At 37.2% G+C, this 22556-nt stretch overlaps 1 protein-coding gene across 2 annotated transcripts in view; it reads right to left on the bottom strand.

Moving 5' to 3' along the window:
- Positions 1-11453: 11453 nt before the first annotated feature.
- The window catches only part of daam1a (dishevelled associated activator of morphogenesis 1a), a 99893-nt gene continuing 88790 nt past the window's right edge, over positions 11454-22556 (bottom strand). The window contains exons 24-26 of one of the 2 annotated variants that reach the window (XM_086094208.1): positions 22393-22527; positions 21292-21462; positions 11454-21036 (exon numbers count right to left, since the gene is read on the bottom strand). In XM_086094208.1, coding sequence (XP_085950334.1) covers positions 20830-21036; positions 21292-21462; positions 22393-22527 — 513 coding nt within the window. In that variant the 3' untranslated portion in view covers positions 11454-20829. The remainder of the gene's footprint in view (positions 21037-21291; positions 21463-22392; positions 22528-22556) is intronic. The other variant, XM_086094209.1, reaches the window with a different exon arrangement.

The following is a 22556-nucleotide window of genomic DNA, read 5'->3' as shown; positions in this document are numbered from 1 at the left end:
AAAAATATTGTTATAAGGCTTCTACAGAGCCTGCTAATTAGCTGATCGTTTGAGTCAGCTGTGTTTGAGGGAGAGAGACATGGAAAACAAGCAGGACAGTGGCCTTCGAGGACCAGGGTTCCCTATCCATGCTATAGACTAAAGTAATTGGACATCTAATGATTAAAATAAAAGTAAATGAAAATGTAAGAAAATGCAGTGTGGTCATCCCCCTTGATAAATATAACATATTTTACTCTTCTAGAAAGACTTTCAACAAGGTGGGGTCTGTAAACTTATGAGCACAACGGTAAACGTACAAAAGCTTAACGTCGCTTTGTGTCACAAAAATGCTATGAATCGTCACCAAAATTCACAATGCACATTTCTACTCATGTCAACTCCAACCTCTGAAAATATCTAAAAAATTACCACAGTATTTTCGATTTTATGGTAATTAATTTAAGCCTTCCCAGAGGAAACAAAATGGACAAATGAGACATGTTTGAGATCTCAAACATGTCTCATTTACTTCTCCTCGACAACAATGAGATTGGTGTGAGACCAAACTGAGATTAAGGTGTGTTGCTCCTGTATCGCATCTTTTTCTCAGGAGCAATGCCATGCACTTAATCTCAAATTAGTCTCCTTTGGAGTTTTAGATGGTATTTCAATAAGGTCTCACATAAATCTTAATCTATTAGTTCAGTGTTTCCAACACCTTGTTAATACTTGGGCGGGCCTCCCAAGTAAATTGGCCACCACCCAAGAAGTTTTCCAGAAAATGAATTAAAAATATATTTAAAAAGGAAAAAAAAACATGTTGCGACAGGATATATATACCGCATGTAACGTTAGTTCGCCGTCACTCACTTGTGGATCGTGAGGCTAGAGCAGACGTATTAACAGGACTGAGACCCACCTGCCGTCCAACCCCCCGTCCATTCCCCCGCCGGAGTCCACCCACCCAAGTAGATTTCAAATCTGTGGGAAACACTTAAGTTCTATAGTTATACTATACAACGCTAACTTATATTTTATATGCCTTATATATATCTATATATAAATCATATTTATCTTGTATATCTTATATATTATACTGTATATTATTTACATAATGTACAGTGCAAAAAAAAAAGATTTTAAAGAAAGTAAAAAAATAAAATTAAAATAAAAAACACTTGTTTCTGGGAAACAACATGTGGATGGCTCTGCTGAATCAGAACTGCAGTACTCACAATTGCATATCATGAAAATACAGTTTAACCTAATTCAGAAAAAGGTAATCAATTATTAGCCGTGTGATATAGTTTCACTTTTAACTTCTTCTGGAGGAGTGTTGTTGTTTTTTGTAATTGCATGCTCCTGGTTTGTTTGTTTTACACTACTACAAATACTATTGCTATTTGACAGTGTTAGAGTAGATGATATTTGTATTCTACTCTTTGCGTGTTCAATTAACTGAATGGTGAGATTCTGGTGAAGAAGTCCCTTTGCAAAGGTATCATTATAACAGAAGCTTCTGGTCACACAAATGAAGACACTCAAACCGTGTTCTGTTCAAAAGTGTGCTCCTCCTCCTCCTGCACATCATTATTTATTGAAAAGTGGGTGAATACGAAAAGTCTCCTCCCATCAGCAAGTTCAGCAAGTTCCCATAGGTATAAATCAGATTAGAGAAAAACAATAATACATCAGCCTGTCCTTGGATTCTTCAACCGACTGAGACCGGTACTAGACTACACTCCCTTCTAGATAACAGTGGAAGAGAAACCCGTTGCCCTTTTCTTCTCAGGCGAAAGAGACAGATAAGAATACAATAGACAATTCTATTCATTGAGCTACACAGCTATAACTAAATTCAAAATGGTTAAAATATAAATTGAAACTGAAAAACAATGTTAATAATTCAACATTCCCTCATTTGAGCTCATGAGAGCTCAACACATTAAAAACAATTTTTTCAATGGTTGTGTGGTGGAAATAATTGTCATTAAAACATCCCTTTAGCAGGAGAGGAGGTAGTTTAGCAATCATATGTCATTAAAAAACAATTTGATACATTTAAAAGATTTTTAGTGGAATAAGCATAACATATGTGAGGCTTAACATAAAATGTTGTTCATTAAAAAGTGTCGCAATGTATCGGCAGACGAATATGTGTTCTTTGAAGCCATCTCGTGATGAAGTTCTTTGTTGAATGAGAATATGACGTTGTCAGCTTTTTGCAGATCCCCAGAATAGATTGCCTGCAAATGTGATTCTCGTGATGATTGCCCAGGAAAAGGCACTTGACTTGATCCGTTGAATGATGTCAAAACGATGTCCAAACGGCCGCTCCAGAACCGAACACTGGGTCAGCTGACGTGGCTCCCAGGTCGGAGGTGATAAGATTGATGATCATCAGTTGATGAGATAGCCGGCAGCCTTGTAGACCAGTTGTGGAATTTCGTCTCTCCTTTCCGTCATCAACCTGAGAGCGGAATATGTTTTTAGTCTTCTCATAAACCCACATAAATTTTATTTGGAGGAAAAACCCTGATAGTTTTTGTTAGTTGGGATTAGTAAATGTTATTTGGTTAAGATCCGTAGGTCCTGTGCTGTTGGAACAGGAAAATATCTATTTTTGTGACATTGAAATAGAGCCCAGCCTTTGATTGAGTTGAATGACATTCGCTCATTCATTAATATAAGACAGAGCTTGTAAATATTTATTTTTTAAATAGGTTTTGTTCAATAATAGGTACTTTTTTACCACGACTAAATTTGTTCTAAATTTGCATAACTGTGCCTTTCACCATCCTGAAAGGAATCATTTTACTAGCATATCATATATTCATATTATCTATACTCTTTTGCAAACACTGGGCTCCAAACATTACATTTTTCTAAAATAAAAGATATAATATAATATAATTACCTTCATCCGGCGAATATGCATTATTGTCCTTGCTTGCTTCAGACTTACTTTGCTCCGCTCAATTTCCTCTGGTAGATTTCTTCATATTCAAACTGTGGATTATCACTTCAAAACCTTTTCATTTTTTAATCTACTAATTCGTCTACATTGGTTAATTTCTTAAACATAAACTCCCTCATTTTGAGAAAGATCCACTGATTTTTTCAAACACGTCAAGATAAAGGGAGGATAAAATAGAGACCTCATAACTCAAAAGACGTAGTAAATAACTCAACCCTCTAAATCAGGCTATGAGGTAAACGAAAGAGCAAACTGCTAATCAACCTCACCTCTTTTACAGATTAGTGGGGCTCGTAAAAAACACAGCACAAAAAATATTTCTGGGATTCATAAATCACAGTGCTGTGAAAAAAAAAATAATCTAAAATTAACCATCAAACTCGCTATTATTTATTAAATAGCATCAACTCAGTACGATAAGATGCATGGTTCAATATTATGTATATAAAACATATACTTAGATAATATATATATTAATAATATATACCACTGTGAAAACTTCTTAGTTAGTCTTTTACTTATTACTACTCATTTTATTCTATTATTTTTTCTATATTGTAGCTGCAGCTGGACGAAGTCCAGAAAAAAGTTCCTCACGGGAAAAATAAAAGTATATCGTATCATATCATATTAATAAAATTCCCATTGTACCAATTCAGAAACTGATTCTCCCAAAAATATAGGCAAAAATTTAGTAGGCTACAGATTGAAATACATTTTCTCAATCCCTCATTTCAAATTCACATATGTCGTTTTCAATTTCCTGAAATACCTTGCTATAGACCACAGTTCCCCATTCAACACATTAAAAATGCCTTGCATATACCGTGCAGCATTTCACTGATTGAAGGGTCGCATCCTAGTCAGACCACCAGCTTTCAAAAGTCAATGTTCAGGGCGGGGCTGTGTCAGACAAAGTACAGCAGGTATCAGCGATGAGAGGAGACATCTCTGTAATGAGGCTTGTACACAGTCACTGGGCATTGTGGAAGTTGAGCATCATGTTTTTTGTAGGCACAGGAGGAGAAGACTGTGCTCTGCGGCTTTGACCTTTGATCTCTGCCACATCCATTCAGACGCTGTCTGCAATGTGGACCCGATGACACATTTTCGGTCCTTCCAGGCGCTCACCTCGACCAACGAATGCACCCGGCTGATCCAATGCACTACAATGCCAGACTGAGGAAATGGGATGATAGCAAGACAGTTCACTTCCTGCTTTCTCAAAAATGTTTCGTAAAAAACAGCTTTTTTTTTTTTTTGTAAATATTTAGTTTTAAATACCCCTTCAAAATAGCTACTAGCAATACTTGCAAATACAACGTATCAGCAGCTGGGGCGCATCCCGTTCGCAGTTTGTAATCAGTGAAGGCCATCAAACCCTCATCTGCCTTGGAACTTAAACATCAGTTTCTGAAATGACACACTCAGAGAAAAAACAAATATTAAAAATCATTATCATTATGTCAATTTCAAAAACATTCATAACTTCTTATTCAACTATCTTACTTCTAGCCACAGCTGTACAGATGTAGGCACAATCATGTCAACTCAACACAGCTCAACACAAAATACTATTATTTTATCATTATTCTTCATTCATTTGTCCCGAAAAGGGAAAGTTAACAAATTAACCATCTTCATCAATTATTAAAGTGTAAAAGACTATCAATTCAGTCACTAAAAAAAAAATAAAATAAAATAAAACACTAATTTAATATTCTTCTACAAAAACTCAACACAATCTTTCAAATACTATTACTTATTTTTTATTGTTTATCATTCCTCTCTTACCTAAAAAAGAGAAAAAGTCCCATTACGAGGACACATTATGCTCTAACCCACAGCCCCCTCCTTTTCTTCTAACCTAGAAACAGGGGGGGGGGGGGATCTTAACATTATACATCGCAAAACCTATTTTACCACATTCCCATTAATAAAACAAACGTCACTATCACACCAGTCTCATCTCACACAAAAACAACACCAAACTTAGTTAAAGATATTGAAGAAAAACAAACAAAATCACATTTCTCACTCACAATCACAATAATAGCCCCCACCTTTTAGAAGCTAGGTCACACACTCAAATACATACGCACACACTCTTTAGTCATTAGAAAATAATAAACGGTTTTATTCTATCAATTCGTTGTCTACAAATCTTATAGCATTTAAACCGCAGTTTTGTACGGTGATTTCAGTAAACGGGTTAACTTCAAACAAATCACCCGTGAACTGCTCCACAGATGCTGGAGTCATTTTAGCATCAAATTCAGCCACTCCATCATCACCAGCATCTATCAAAGAAAATACAAAAGTCCCTCGTACCATTTTGTCCAGCGACGGCTTTTCATACAATCGATCCATAGTTTGTTTTTTTCATTTTTCATCGACGTTTTTTATTTTCCGCATGGCTGCGACTCACAAGTCCCGACTATCAACCGGAAGCGCATTCAGGACAAACCATTCTGTATCCGGGTCGAAATCGCCCTCCATTTTTGTAGGCTATTTTTTACTTTCGGTTTATATTCTACGCAAGTAGTATTAATATTTATCAATACAGTGACGTCTCACTTTTAGTATAATAGTTCAATAGGTTAACACATATGGCCACACAACAGACACACATAAGAATCATGTGATCTCTCGTTTATACACAGCGGTTATCCAATCCCGCTGAGCTAAACTGTTCTCCATATATTGCAAAATTTTTGCAAGGCGCTCATTTTCAAAATAACTCGTCACGCGCTATCGAATTAAACCGTAGAACAAAAGGAATTCATACGGTAATCCTGACCTCAAAACTACAAAAGTAGGAGCGCCAAAATTTAAACTAAATCACGTAATCTCTCGATTGCAAATACAGTGATACAAAATCCAATTATCGCTGTAATCAACCTGGACCCCTCAATACTGTTCAATTTCAAACAGGCGCTTTTTCAAAAAACATATTACGTGTAAATGGACGTTCTCAATAAGAGTCATGAGCAAATATCGATATTAGTCCCCAATCGGCCAAACTGCTAAAAAAGCAGAGCGCATACCATAATCTTCGCGATCCTTAGTAGAAGAAAGACTTCTTACGTCATCCGGCAACCCTTTTATTCAATATATATTATGGTCTAAGGATTCTTCGTAGCGAGACGAAAACAAAACAAAACAACAACAAAAATCACTACTTCATCCTGCGTAAAAAAAGCTTTTTCTCTAGGTCTGCACTTACGTCACTTAAAAATGCACCACCCCACGACGTGTCTAGTTCAATATCGTAGGAATTATCCCAACTCTCAATAGAACGACATCAAACTACAACTTGTTCACACAGATCTCATTTAAAATTTTAGACAATTTGGAAGACGAAAAACTAGCTGCAGCGGACCCAAACAGACAGAACCTCCCTACGTGGATAAAAGTCTCCACTTACCGTACTTTATTTATTTAGGCCTAGAAGTTCCGCCCGTCCGTAAACGCCGCAGCTTGCTCTACGTCAAAATACCACCATCCGTTAGAATACAGCGTCGGAGGTCACCATTCGTTATAATTCAGCGTCGGGGATCACCATTTGTTAGAGTAGATGATATTTGTATTCTACTCTTTGCGTGTTCAATTAACTGAATGGTGAGATTCTGGTGAAGAAGTCCCTTTGTAAAGGTATCATTATAACAGAAGCTTCTGGTCACACAAATGAAGACACTCAAACCGTGTTCTGTTCAAAAGTGTGCTCCTCCTCCTCCTGCACATCATTATTTATTGAAAAGTGGGTGAATACGAAAAGTCTCCTCCCATCAGCAAGTTCAGCAAGTTCCCATAGGTATAAATCAGATTAGAGAAAAACAATAACACATCAGCCTGTCCTTGGATTCTTCAACCGACTGAGACCGGTACTAGACTACACTCCCTTATAGATAACAGTGGAAGAGAAACCCGTTGCCCTTTTCTTCTCAGGCGAAAGAGACAGATAAGAATACAATAGACAATTCTATTCATTGAGCTACACAGCTATAACTAAATTCAAAATGGTTAAAATATAAATTGAAACTGAAAAACAATGTTAATAATTCAACAACAGTATTAGTTTTATGTTAATTTTGTTTTCAGGTCCAATCAATAGTTTCTGCTCAAACAATCAGACTTTGTATTTATTGTACTTAAATGTGCAAAGTATGTGCATGTCACGTGCCGGTGAGAAGTTCTTCAAAGGTAAACAGCAGTCACCAATTTTTGTTGTGATTCAAGAGTAAGTATATTATTTCCCTTTCGTTTTACATTTGATATTTAATAGCTTCATATAAATTTTGGTCTTGTCTATTTGACACAGACACTGCTGTTTGTGGTTATCTAGAATTTTCCTCAGTAGTTATTCTTTTAATGCCATATTATTTAGTTAGGCGCTATCGAGACAATCACTTTCCATCTGACCAGAGTTTCGCTTCAATTTAATAAAACAAATAGCAAATGAATGAATAATATCTAAGTTGGCTTGCTGGATCGCTGTTTCACAGTTACGCCACGAGGTGGCGCGCCATGTTTCTAACCAGACAGACAAACAACACGTAGAAGAAGAATCTCGACTTGCCAACAGCCGTGCTTTTGAGTCTGTGGCTGTGAGCGGGAATCTAAAAGTGGCAGTGTTTCAGGTTGCTAAAATGTGCATTAAAATAAAACAAACAGAATGGTTACCACTCCTGTAGCTACGTTGTCTTTAGAGGTGATTTGACTGTTGCTAATATATGCTAGTAAGCTAACCAACTGCACTGAAATGGGTCATGAGTGCTTAAGTACATGAATGAAGCTTATTTAAGTTATTTTTAACATGCTATCATAACAGTTGAAGACAGAAAATTGAATAACAATAGAAGAATATGTTACATGTTGTCAGGTTTAGAATTTAAAGTAAGTGTAATGGTGTAGAAATGTATTAACAAAGTTTATCTGTAACTTGTTTTTCTTCTCACTGTAACTCCTTTCATCAGGAAACTAAGCAGAGAGGTGTCATCTGTCATGTAGCAGGTTTTTCAGTTGGTGAGGCAAGTAAGAACCTTTATATTAATTATTGAGTTAATGATGAACATTGCATTAGTTTCATATGGAGGTAAATATGGTGCAAAACTTGTAAAAAAAAATTGTACATGTAAAAAAAAGTCTAAATTTGTATCTGTAAAAGTCGTTATTTGTACCTGTAAAAAAATGTGTACCTGTACAAAAAAAAATTGTATCTGTAAAAAAAAATTGTACCTGTAAAAAATGTTTTTGTATGTGTAAACATTTTTTGTATCTGTAAAAACAAATTTGTACCTGTAAAAGTCATGATTTGTACCTGTACAATTTTTTTTTGTATCTGTACAAAAAGTGTAAATTTGTATCTGTAAAAGTCGTGATTTGTACCTGTAAAAGTCGTGATTTGTACCTGTAAAAAAATGTGTACCTGTAAAAAAAAATTGTGTATGTGTAAAAAAAATTTGTATCTGTAAAAACAAATTTGTACCTGTAAAAGTCGTGATTTGTACCTGTACACATTTTTTTTGTATCTGTAAAAGTTGTGATTTGTACCTGTAGAAATGACAACTTGTAGTCAAAGAAGTCGCCACTAGGAGTCACAAGTGTTTTTTCTGCTGCTGTCCAGTCACGTGAGTTTTGCACCATATATCTCGCTACAAAAGGTGCAAAACTGATTCGTACTTGTAGAGCGCCGTGATTTGTACTCGTAGAAGATGAGGGCGGGCTCTGGAGGATTTGGGCAGGCTAAAGCTCAACCTCATTGGTTGAGCAAACAACAGTGGGTTGAACTCAAATGACGCCCATGCACAAGTCCGCAATTCCAAACAAACAGAGTAGCCACACCAGTTTACGCGTCATTTTGGAAGAAGAGGACGTCCCAGGCGTGAAAATTTCAACATGGTTCAATTTACGAACACCGTGTGGAACAGCTTAAACGTTAGTTGACATGCAGAGCACTCCAAGTGGGCAGAAAGAAAGAAGTTTTAGTATGAAGGTAAGATTTATTGTACGAACATAGCTCGTAATCCGGTGCTAGCTAGCTAGCTCATCTCATGTCACGAAAACTGAACACATTGAAGTCACGATTTTTATTTCAAGATTTGAAGCCTACCAGTGTAAACATACGATCAATAGCTTGTACCTGTAAAAAAAAAAAATAATCAAAAAAAAGACCTCATAAACTGCTGCTTAGATGTGAAAATTACTATAGAGCTACAGAACCCTATTGAATGTTTTACAAGATAACCTAAACCTATAACCAAAAGTGGACAGTACTCAGCTACTTGTATTTGACTAACATTATATTCAAGCATCTGTACTCTTACTATCATAATAAAATGAAAACTAACCGTTTTTACTGCGAGTGGATCTTTAAGCCGCTACAGGTATTTTAACCTCAAACCTTTATCCTCTGTATTGAATCATTTTATTTTAAATATTATAATTTCTTGATAAATGTTAGTATTCAAAAAATTTTACAGGTACAATTTTTTTATTTTTTTTTACAGGTACAAATCACGACTTTTACAGATACAAATTTTGACTTTTTTCTACAGGTACACATTTTTTTTACAAGTTAGTTTTGCACCATATTTTCCTCCATAGTTTCACACTGTAATATAACAAATATGTAGATGTTGTACTTCGTTGCTTTTAATATATTTTCTGTTCATGTACAGGTTGTTGGTACTGTTTTGACGAGCCATGTGGAATACGGGTTGTCGCAGCGTCTTCAAATCAAGATGGCTAATTATTAATTCACTACTTATCCAAACTTGGAAGGCATGATGTACCTTGTCCTGAGCTGGATGTCAACTCCATGAAAAGGAAACAGTCAGGTGAACAAACACCCACAAAGTATTAGAAGAGCTGAGGTAAACTAACTTCCACCACATCCAAGTGTTTAAACTAGTGACATGGATGTAACTTTGCACAGGCTTAATGGGGAGGAAGAAGATGTGCAGGTCCCATGAAGACAATGTGGCAAAGAGGAACATTTTAAGGTAATGTTGGTATGTTTTCAAAGTTCATAATATGACATAACATATTAATATAATGTCAATTGTGCTCAGGTTTCAGGCTGTGAATGTTTTTTTTCTTTTCCCAAAATGTTCTGGCTACAAAATCCAATATGAGGAGGAGGAAAGCAGAATAGGTAAATTATTCTGAACACTACCTAATTTTGATGATGCTGTATTGCTGTCTTTTACAGTATGTTTGAAACGTACATGCTGTGTTGTTGATATTGTTTAGGTGCACAACTCCCTTTTCCAAAATCACAAACAAGTTACAGCTCAACAACAGTGCACCCAGTTAATTTAACTTGTGAGTAATAATAACTACTAACTATGATAATCAAAGAACGCAGTAATCAAAATGCACCTCCCCCAAAAAAATAGTTTTATGGTCTTCTGCTTGTTTCAGGCAATGACAGTTAAACCTTCTAGTGTTAGCTTGGGGTCGAAGACGAGGAAAGGGGAATTACCGTAGTTTTCCTCATGTCACTGTTATTTAAAGATCCAACCATCATACATATTCCAACATTGTTTTTGTTTTCTGATCAGCAGTGTTCAATTCAAAAGGTAAACGGAAAGGTTGCAAACATTAAGAAGGCATCTATTTGAAATGCATTATTAAGATACACTTTAAAGTAAAGTGTTTTCTGTAAATCATGAGGTTGATGTGAAAGATTACTGTTAAGGAAAAATACACGTTCAGCCATATTGCCTAGCCTTAGATCAGACTGAATTGTTTATTACGAGGTGGCGTGGCTGATTAGTACAGTGGTCGTCTCGCAACCCAGAGGTTGTGGGTTTGATCCCAAGCCATTGTGACCACGTTGAATTATCATTGAGCAAGATACTGAACCAATTGCTCCTGATGCTACATCATCAGTAGGTGAATGACTAGTCGAATGTTAAGCGCTTTGAGGGCCCTGTAAGTTGGAAAAGTGCTATATAAATGAAGTACCATGATCACCCTCTTAAAATAATTGCCTGTCTTTTGTTTTATGCAATTTTTTTTGCCTAAATCTCCTTATAATGCAAATGGTTAATTTTTTGGTTTCCTGAAAAATCTGAAAAAATTGACTTAGGCAATTATTTTAAGAAGGCGTTGATTTCCCATTTACAAAAACAAACAACATTTGTAAAACAGTAATTTATGAACACTTTTTTGCCTAAATCTCTGCGACTCTCATCTTGCCTAAATTTGGCATTGCTTCTCAACAGAACCCAATGTATCAATCACATTGCTTCATTTACACTAATGTTTTGCTTGTTGAAATTTCCTCAAAATGTAACTGAATTGGTGTGAATCATAGAGATATCATATTACAATGTGAATTTTGTGATATCAGGAATTAAAGAGCTGAATACGGTCATGGTAACTGCTGTTACAAATTATACCATTTGTAATTTGTGCTTTATTTTATTTATACAGCTTGCATAATGCGCTGTAGCATAATGTAAGGATGAACACCAATTGAAAAAAGTAAGATCACGAAAGCCTTTATTAACAAATGGCGCATTTGTTGTTCATGTAAAAAACAAAACAGCTTTAAGATAGACTTATGAATGTTAGAAGGCAGATACAGTATATGTTTCACTTTGTAGTTAAAAGCATAATTAGCCAAAAATGAAACTTTTATCCATTCACCCTTATGTAATTCTATAGATAATGACAGACAAATGAATTTCCCTTTTGGGATGAATAAAGTGTTTTGGATTCAACTTAATCATAATATTCTTTATTAAATTCAACAAAGCACTGAACAAAAATAACTTGAAAAAGTCACATTTTATATACAATTACTGTAACTAAAATGATCATTTTACAAACAACAATGAACAGTTCATCAAAAATAAAAATGTAACCTTTATTCAATCACCCTCATGCATATAAAGTGTTCGGAGAGGTTTCTGTATCATCTGAACACCTTGGGGGCCTGACGGTAGTTGTGTGTTGGGAAGATCCAGAAACCTCTTATGATTAAGTTGAATCCAGAACACTTACTTTATTAATCCCAAAAGGGAAATTCATTTGTCTGTCATTATCTATAGAATTATAAAGCCAAATGACTATATGTCTGTGTCCTTACTTACGTTGTTTTAGTTAAGTAAAACTAAAATTGAAAAAAGCATTTTCATTAACAAAATAAAATAACAAAAATGCTTTTAAAAAAAACAACTGCAACTACAATTTAAGCTTTCAAAACTGTAATTCAAGCAAAAATGTCGTTGATTTTTGTCTTTGTCTAAAACATTAGCAGGATTTCTGAGGGAAATATGGCAAGTATGCAAACTCATACTTTTATAATAAATGTATGCCAGTGTTATGTGCATATGTGGGCGTATGGTTCCTCTTCACGGTAATCTAACCACAACTTCATACATCTTGAGACCACCCAAAAAAAGGCATGAAGCTCTGCTGGAATGTTTTGATACCACTGACTGGTGTTAAGTTTTCAAAGAGGTACTGTATGTTTAAAAAAAGAAAAGAAAAAAAAAGGACTTTATTTATTCATAATTTTTAAATTTTTTGTTAGTGTTTTTTTAACTGGTGTAAGAGCTGAATTTCTCCTCTGGAGTAAAACTCTTATCTTAAATACTGTATGGTTATTACAAATAATGGTTTGTATTTTATATATGTGACATTTAGCCATCATTGGTGTCTGGCAAACAAAACAAATCTTGGAGTTCATTACAATATACGAGACCATTATTATCTAGAATTGTGCCAATTTACATATTTACATAATTACATAATATACTGTAATGGCTTGTATGGAAAGAATGCAGTAATTGAGAATTAGTCAAAGCTAGAGAAGATAGGCACGATAAGTAAGCGTTGCTAAATGCTGAGCCCCAAATCAAATTTCAAATGGAATTCCAATACTGCAACTTAGTTTATCTACTTACTTTTTGGACATAGGTTTATGTATACTGAACCAAAATATAAACACAACACTTTTTCTTATGTTCCCATTTTTTTGTGAGCTGGACTCAAAGATCTAGAATTTTTTGTGCGTACACAAAAAGCCAATTCCCTAAAATATATAATCCATTCCACCTCACAGGTGTGGCATATCAAGATACTGATTAGACAGCATGATTATTGCACAGGTGTGCCTTGAGCTGGCCACAACAAAAGGCCACTGCACTGTGCAGTTTTATCACAGCTCAATTCCACACGTCACAAATTTTAAGGGAACATGCAATTGGCATTGTTGACTGCAGGAATGTCCACCAGAGCTGCAATCCCTTAATTCAATGTTCATTTCTATACCATAAACCATCTAAAAAGGTTATTCAAACAATTTGGTAGTACATCCAGCCGGCCTCACAACCGCAGACCACGTGTAACCATCCCAGCCCAGGACCTTCACATCCCGCATGCTCACTTGTAAGATGGTGTTATGACCAGCCACCTGGACAGCTGCCGCACCAATCGGTTTGTATAAAAAAGTTATTTCTACACAAACTGTCAGAAACGGTCTCAGGGAAGCTCATCTGCATGCTCGTCATCCTTTTCGGGGTCTCAAACTGACTCCAGTTTGTCGTCATAATCCACTTGAGTGGGCGAATGCTCACATTGGATGGCGTCTGACATGTTGGAGAGGTGTTCTCTTCACAGATGACAGCAACCTGATCAATTCTATCCGAATGCATGTTGTATGTATGTATGTTGCACTGCGTAAGGCAAATGGTACTCACGCCAGATACTGACCCCCCAGATCTTCACTATAAAGCAAAACTGCACATTACAGAGTGGCCTTTTATTGTGACCAGCCTGTGCAACACAATCCTGATGTCTATTCGAGCATTTTAATATGCCACACCTGTGAGGTGGGATGGATTATCGCGACAAAGAAGAAATACTCACTATTAGGCTATGTTCACTCGGGATGGGAATTGATAAGATTTTTACGATTACGATTCAGTTTTCAATTCTGCATAACAATTCGAGTACTCATGGAGTTCCCCAAGGGTCTGTCCTAGGCCCCAACTTATTTATATTGTATATAAATGATATCTGTTGTGTCTCAAAAATATTCAAAAGTGTCTTATTCGCCGATGACACAACTCTACTAGGAGGAGAGAACCTGAAGCAGCTTCTGACTACCGTGGAGAATGAATTGAACACATAAAAAAAAGTGGTTTGACTTAAAAAAATATCATTAAACTTAAACAAAACCAAGTTTATATATTTTTGTACTAGACAAACCACACAACAGGTCAAAATTATGGTATATATATAATCCAATTGAAATAGAAAGAGTGTATGAAAATACATTTCTTGGAGTAGTTATTGATGAAAATTATGTTGGAAGTCACACATAGATAATGTCAAAAGGAAAATGTCAAAAATTAAAGGGATACTCTCTAAAACTAAGGATGTCCTGAATAAGAAATCACTATACACTATATTATATTCATTATTATTACCATATCTGACCTATTGTGTGGAAATCTGGGGAAACGCATATAAAAGAAATACCGATCCTGTTTTCAAACTGCAAAAAAGAGCCATAAGAATTATAAATCGATCAAAATATACAGAGCCAATTCATTCTATATTTATTAAATAAAATACAATTAAATTATACCACTTAGTTTAATTTAAAATAGCACAAATAATATATAAAGTACACAACAATCTAATCTGCCACTATACTCAGAAGCTGTTTGAAATGAGAGAAAATCCTTATAACATAAGGGGTACAAGTGTCTAAATTTTTTTTTAAACAAGAACAAATATTAAGCAAAGGTGTGTTTCTGTAAAATATGTTAATTTGTGGAATGATTTTGGAACTGACCTGAAAAGATGTCAGTCACTTGCTGAATTAAAAAAAAAAAAAAGTTTAAAAGCAAAGTTTTTTTATTTTTTACTTACATCAGTCATGAGCTGTTAAAAATGTACATATGCTGTAATTTCTTTGGATGTATTGGTATGAGTGTAATGAAAATTGTATATGTGAGTATGAGGATGTGATTTATAGATGTATTGTGGTATGTGTCTGTTGATTTTGTGTGCATATGTCGCTGGCAAATGTGTGTTTGTGTTAAAGTGCACTTGTATATGATTAGGTTTATACATTTACTTTTGTTGAAATACATTACCTTATTTTATTAGCATAAAACGAATAAGGGGTAGACTAGATACGCTTTTAACTTCTTCCTATCCCTTTTGAATATATAAACTTTTTTTTTCCTTTTTTACTTCAATATATATTTTAGACTTGTATTGTGTTTTCTTTGTGTTCATATGTTCAATGAAGGCTCTTTATCGAATCTCTTATCGATTTTTGGGAAAAAATGTGAATAAACAGATTAGCATCTACTTTTTTTTTAATGTCTTAGTTATATCTGTAGACAAGAGGCATGTTTAAAAGTAACATGGCCTTACAAACCCAACAGTGAAATTTTAAGAGGTCCATATTTGAGGACTCCTCAATGGGGTCCCCAGAAAAAAAAGAAAAAAAAAAGATTTAAAAATAAACATAACTAAAAAAATTTTTTAAATAATCTTCTGTAGGAATTTACAAAATACAACCTAGATTATTTTGTGACAACAATGTCCAACTCCAGTAACATTTCAACACTCATAACTGAGCACTGAAAAACAGACGCAGTAAGAAGACTGGTGTGTGACTCTCGAGAGCAGATTCAGAATGTGTGGAAGTAGCGAGTGTTGCTTTTAAGTTATGGTTCGTTCTGTTCGTCTTTGCATCTTTTGCAATCTTGACTGAATCCTGATGAAAAAAAGCAACAACACTTGCAGGCTGCGGCGTTTACCTTTGCAAGCTGGCGGCGTTTACCTTTGCAAGCTGGCGCCGTTTAGTGAGATACGGGATTTAACATTAACAGTCACTAACGGCACATTTTACATCAAGGCAAACAGGCGCTAATATAGTTACCATGAGTACCTGGACTGTTGATAGGAGAGAATGCTTGCATTGCTGGCGGCCGTTGCTGCTGGGTTGTTCCCTCCCGGACCCCAGAGCGCTCCCAAACACTTCAGACGGTAATCGCATGCTGTGTGTGCAAATGCGTTTGCATAGTGGTAGTGTTTCCTCCCTTAGACAAAATATCCAATTTGCAAATATTACAAATTGGCCTTTTGTTAGTTTTTTTTTGAAGATATTAACAAACTTTCGAGCGTTTGTTGCTCGACGCGCACAGAAATGATGCGCATGTTGTGACGTTATTGCCCCACACGGAACCGATGAATGAATCGTTAGCAAAAACAGCAAACGATGCCAAGGAATTGGAAAGGAAACACTGGGAGCCGGTTCTCAACAAGAACCGGTTCTCGATTTCCATCCCTAACGTTCACACTGCAGGGCTTAATGCACAATTGTGATTTTTTTGGGTGAAATCTGACTTTTTGAGTAAGCGTTTACATTACATATTAAATGAGACCTCAGTTAGTCTGCTGTGTGAACGTTATGTGTCCGCAAAGTGACCCGCATGAGTAGATGAAGATACGAAGTCACTCACAACATTGTGTATGTGTAAGTAAATACGAATGGTCCAGAGTGTCAGGGCCATGGACTTTTACAAGTCCGTCGTCGAGGCTAATATCTTTACCATCTCATATTTACAGAGGAGTGATGCGTGAGGAGTTGAATTGCCTGCTCACTTTCCTACCGCATGTTAAAAGTGAAGAGTTGAGGACAAGGAAAGCTGATTTCAATAAAGCGGCAGCACTTGGCTCCGTTGTTTAACACTCCTACTCACTACTAGGGATGGGTACCGAAGATGGTACTTTTTGTGGTATGGACCAATTTGGGTCGGTACTTCAGAGCACCGATTCATGTAAATTCAAACGGTGCCATGTTTCTGTTCCGAAGCATGTCTTTTAAAGTTGTGAGTGTGCGGGAGTGGAAGAGTTGACGATTTTCCATGGCGCACTTGAACGCAACATTATACGTGCACCAGCGTACTGACATCACCCACTCGCACAGGATTTCACATGCATGGGTGCGGTTTGTCAGAGATCGCAGGAGCCCAGCCGGCGGTAGCAACCGACCGCCGCCTCGGTCTGCCCTGCAGCGTGCACGCAACCTGGTTCTGGCCGGGCCGTGAACGGCGCGGGGACGCCTACATTTCCAGGTTAGGAAACGAGCGAGATTTTTGCGCCGCCAAGCCAAACAAATATACTGCAGTTTATGAAGTATGAAAGCCTCCTCCCCGCGCAGAAGCTGGCATGTCCATGCACAATCAACGCACGGGAGGGAGGTGTCGGCGCCGATCTTCCCCCACTGAATGCAATCATGCTGGAATGTTGTTCATTGCACAGAACTTAAATTCACACTGTGTTTTTTTTGTAATATTAACTTATGTTTATTAATTATACTTCAGTAATTGTAAAATGTTAAACCTACATTTTTACTATTCCTCTCTAGCTCATTTGAATGAAAATGTATTTTATTTTTTATTTCTCAAGTTTTCTATATTGAAAGGTAATTGTTAAATTGATTAAAAAAAATTTTTTGTACTATTAAATAAACAATGATAAACATTTACTACCACCCTAAATAAAATTTAGCAAATCAAAAAAATATATAAAAAGGAGAGAGGTCAAAAGTACCAACAATTTGTACCGTTGAGTACCGGTATCAATTCCCAGGTACAGACTATTGGAACAGTACCGGTTTCAAATGTGAAAGGTACTCATCCCTAGTCAATACTCGCTACAACCTCTCCTATCGATGACGTCACGTTATTGCCACGTGTAATAAATGAGTCCTCTGCGTGGCTAAATTACTAATATCACCACAAATGTCGACTTTATACTTCATTTTCAAGTGGGATTAAATTTAAGTAAAAAATGTATCCGCAAGAGGGCACAAGCCAGTGTCTTCTTGTGTCGCTTCGAGCCCGGATTAATACAAAGGGTTGTGTCAGGAAGGGCATCCGACGTAAAACTTTGGCCAAATCAAACATGCAAATCAAATATATGACTTCCATACCGGATCAGTCTAGCCCAGGTTAACATCGACCACCATCGGTGCTGTTGACCTACAGGGTGCCGGTGGAAACTGGACTAATGTTGGTCGAAGAAGGAGAGGAGGAAGGTGTGTTCATAGGAAGAAAGAGAAGAGGAACACCAAGAGTCTAGGACTGAGAGTAGGGACTATGACAGGAAAAGGTAGAGAGCTGGTTGACATGATGCAGGGGAGGAAGGTGGACATACTATGTGTTCAGGAGACCAGGTGGAAAGGGAGCAAAGCTAGAAGTTTAAGAGCAGGGTTCAAGTTATTTTATCATGGTGTGAATAGGAAGAGAAATGGAGTAGGAGTTATCGTGAAGGAGGAGTTTGTTAGGAATGTCCTGGAGGTAAAAAGAGTGTCAGATAGAGTGATGAACCTGAAGCTAGGAATCGAAGGTGTGATGATCAATGTTGTTAGTTCGTTTGCGCCATAGGTAGGACGTGAGCTGGAGGAGAAAGAGAACTTTTGGTTGGACCTTGATGAAAGAGCATCCTTAGAAGTGAGAGAGTTTTCATTGGTGCAGACTTCAATGGACATGTTGGAAACAGAGGTGATGGGCAAGTTTGGTATCCAGGAGAGGAACGCAAAAGGACAGATGGTGGTTGACTTTGCAAAAAGAATGGAAATGTCTGTCGTGAATACTTTCTTCCAGAAGAGGCAGGAATATAGGGTGACCTACAAGAGTGGAGGTAGGAGTACACAGGTAGACTACATCTTGTGTAGACGGTGTAATCTGAAGGAGAACAGCGACCGCAAAGTAGTGGTAGGTGAGAGTGTAGCCAGACAGCATAGGATGGTAGTGTGTAGGATGACTCTGGTGGTGAGGAAGACAAAGATGGCAAAGGTAGAGCAGAAGACGAAATGGTGGAAGCTGAAAAAGGAAGAGTGTTGTATGACTTTCAGGAAGGAGTTGAGACAGGCTCTGGATGGTCAGGAGGTGCTTCTAGATAACTGGACAACTACAGCTAATGTAATCAGGGAGACAGGTAGGACAGTCCTTTGTGTGTCATTTGGAAGGAAAGGAAATAATGAGACTTGGTGGTGGAATGAGGAGGTGCAGAAGTGGATCCAGAGAAAGAGGTTAGCTAACAAGAAGTGGGACACTGAGAGGACTGAAGAAAGTAGAAAGGAATACAGGGAAATGCAGCGTAAGGTGAAAGTAGAAGTGGCAAAGTCCAAACAAGGGGCTTACTATGACTTCTATGCTAGGTTGGACAGTAAAGGGGGAGATACTGATCTTCTATACAGGTTGAGGGAGAGACTGATCTATACAGGTTGGCAAGGCAAAGAAACAGATGTGAGAAGGACGTGCAGCAGATTAGGTAAATAAAGGATAGGGATGGAAGTGTGTTGACAGATGCCAGTAGTGTGATTGGAAGATGGAAAGAGTACTTGTTGAGTTGATGAATGAGGAAAATGAGAGAGAACGAAGAATAGAAGAGAGACTGTTGTGGACCAAGAAGTAGCAAAGATTAGTAAGGATGAAGTGAGAATGGCATTGAAGAGGATGAAGAGTTAAAGGCACTTGGTCCTGATGGTATGGAAGTGTCTAGGAGAGGGAGCAGTAGAATTTCTGACTGGGCTTTTCAACAGGATCTTAGATAGTGAGAAAATGCCTGATAAGTGGAGGAGAAGTGTACTGGTGCCCATTTTTAAGAACAAGGGAGGCGTGCAGAGTTGCAGCAACTACAGAGGAATAAAGCTCATAAGCCACACAATTAAGCTATGGAAAAGGGTAATTGAAGCTAGACTGAGGGCAGAGGTGAACATTTGTGAGCAGCAGTATGGTTTCATGTAAAAAAAAAAAAAAAAAGAAGAGTACCACAGATGCAGTATTTGCTTTGAGGATGTTGATAGAGAAGTAGCGATAGTGAGTATATTGGCAGAAGGATGCTGAGTTTCCAAATGTCAGACAGGGGGTCTAGAGGAAGACCAGAGAGGAGGTTTATGGATGTTGTTAAAGAGGACATGAAGGTAGTTGGTGTGAGAGCAGAGGATGCGGAAGACAGGGTTAGATGGAGGCAATTGATTCGCTGTGGCGACCCCTGAAGAGAAAAGCCAAAAGGAAAAGAAGAAGATTAAATTAAAGTCAAATATAACGTCATAAATAGCTCAGTGTTCTAGTGGTAGAGTGTCCGCTCTGAGACTGGGAGGTTGTGGGTACAATCCCTGGCCAGGTCATACCAAAGACTATAAAAATGGGGCCTATGCCGTCCTGCTTGACCCTCAGCATTAAAGGGTTGGAATTGGGGGGTTAGATCACCAAAATGATTACTAAGCGCGGTCCCTGCTGCTGAATTTTGCCCCACTAAGGTGGGTGTGACAATCAGTGGTACTAACTGTTAACCGAAACAACGTTGCCAATTCACATACTTTTCCCGAGTAATGCCCACCACCCGTGCGGAGCGCATTTTGAACTTTTGATGACGAAGAGGTCGGCTATGTGCGACCTGGCCATTCAGACTGTGGTCGCATTGCAAAAAATCGGATACATATTCGATCTAGGACCACATATGAAAGTGACCCAGGTCGGATATAAAAAAAATTGGATTTGAGCTGTTCAGTCTGACATAAAAAAGTGAGATACAGGTTGCATTTGGGCAAAAAAAAATCCGATCTGGGTCGTATTTGCCCGCAGTGTGAATGTAGCCTAACAGAAATTTGCACAGGTTTGTTAAAATATCTGGGGAAATGGCCATTTGTGTATGTAGAAAACATTTTGCTTGACCACAACTCACGAAAACTGGGACCAAAAACTAAAGTTTTTTTTTGTTGAGTGTAGAATCCTGTCAATACAACATCATCGTCTTATACTGTAATGCTATAAGCAACACTTTCACTGTCCCACTGAGTTGTGGTCCTCAGTGACATGTCACTGGTTGAGTTTTGATGCTGGTCTCTCCCTGTTGTTGTTGACAGTCTCTTGTCGCCGATGTTTTTTGCGAATCATTTTGGAAAGATCCTTGTCAAACACCTCACCGGAGCGAAGTGCTGACACCAAGTCATCAAATTCCCCCCCTTCATGTCCTGCCACCTTTATTTGAGCTTTCTTTGCCTTCAGCTCCCTTTCTCTCTTCATCTGGAGAAAAGAAAGGAAAAATAATGACTTTTTAAATTTGTATCTTATTAGCATAATATACATGTATAATGTTGTCCACCATTGCAATCTGTGAAAGTGAGTTGCAAACGTTTGAAATAATTTCTCAAAACTAAGCGCTACTATCAAATGTGTAATTTTTTTACCATTGTATGTATAGTGTATGGCCTAATATAATGTATCCAAGCCTTTTGTAGATCAGGTAGATCTCGCAGTGGAGTAAAATTTTTCTCAAACCTTGGCCTCCAGGAGTGCCCGTTTTTCTTCCTCCTCTTTGCGTCTGGCCATGTCCTCGTTGGCCTGTTTGGCCTCCGAGAAAGACGAGAGGAACGTGTCAAATATCCCAAAGAATTCATCAGGCTGAAGCTTGGACGAGTCTTCTCCAAAATGTTGCAGTGCTTTGGCAAGCTTAAACCATGAAATGTGACAATGCAAACGGGATGTAAGTTAAACAAACACTGTAATACAAGTAGTGCTGTCAAAGTTAAAGTGTTAACTAATTAATTAATCACAAAAAATTATCGCATTAATCATGGATTAACGCAGATTAATCACACTATTAATTTTGACCACAGAGTATCCCCTTAGCTTGACAGCGGATGGTTACGTTAAAGGTAGCACAGGTTGTGTTTGAGCAATAAACATAACTACATGCATTAAAGTAAAGCATTTTTTGTAATTTTTGTTCATGTCAAACTGGAGTCATTTTGTTTTTAATTATACAAATAATTAACTGATAAGAAAAAGAGGTGGATGAGAATGTGTGCAGTTTGCAGTGGAACCCCCACCCCCACCACACCCCCACCCATGCACAATAACGTGCACAAAATCAAAACCTGATTGTTTACCAAGTGTGTGTTTTATTATTTACAGTAATCTCTAAACTGAAAAAAAGAACTCACAAAATTGTAAAAAGGCTACAGCCTTCATTTTAATGACTGATTCAATGAGGTTCTCATCTGTTATCCTGATAAATAATCAAAAATAGATGTGGTGCTCCGGGGTTCTGATTCAAAATTAATTAAAACATTAAATTTGAGTCTCCTTCAATTAATGAGTCAATTGATTATTAATTTAATAATGAACAAGAATTTATTTAATAATTAATTGGGCCGATTTCCCTTACACTACATAAAAACATAATCACCCCACGCAATGACCTATGACTTCCTAAAAAAATAAATACATAACAATTCTGGACCTTTTTCATTCTAATTGAGAACTACTGCTATAGGGTCATCAAAAATATGGAGCAAAGCAAGTAGCCTATTGTATGTAGTAAATGTAAATGTCAACAACCTTACAAAAAGAGCATGTGGTGAAAAAGTGGTTTCTTACCAGGTCTTTTGCCTCAACATATGACTCCTCAACTTCAGACAAGCTGAAGGATGCCACTGTAAGGAACTGCCGGACGATAGGAACAAATTTATCATTTGGGCCGAGAGAGGTTTGACTTTCCTGGTATTGTAGTTCCTGGAAGTGGAAATATACACACACTATAA

The sequence above is a fragment of the Leptonotus elevatus genome, chromosome 14 (genome assembly GCF_054856555.1).
Source record: "Leptonotus elevatus isolate MCC_2025b chromosome 14, RoL_Lele_1.0, whole genome shotgun sequence".
Classification (NCBI taxonomy): domain Eukaryota; kingdom Metazoa; phylum Chordata; class Actinopteri; order Syngnathiformes; family Syngnathidae; genus Leptonotus; species Leptonotus elevatus.
This window is presented reverse-complemented; position numbering and strand designations above follow the sequence as displayed.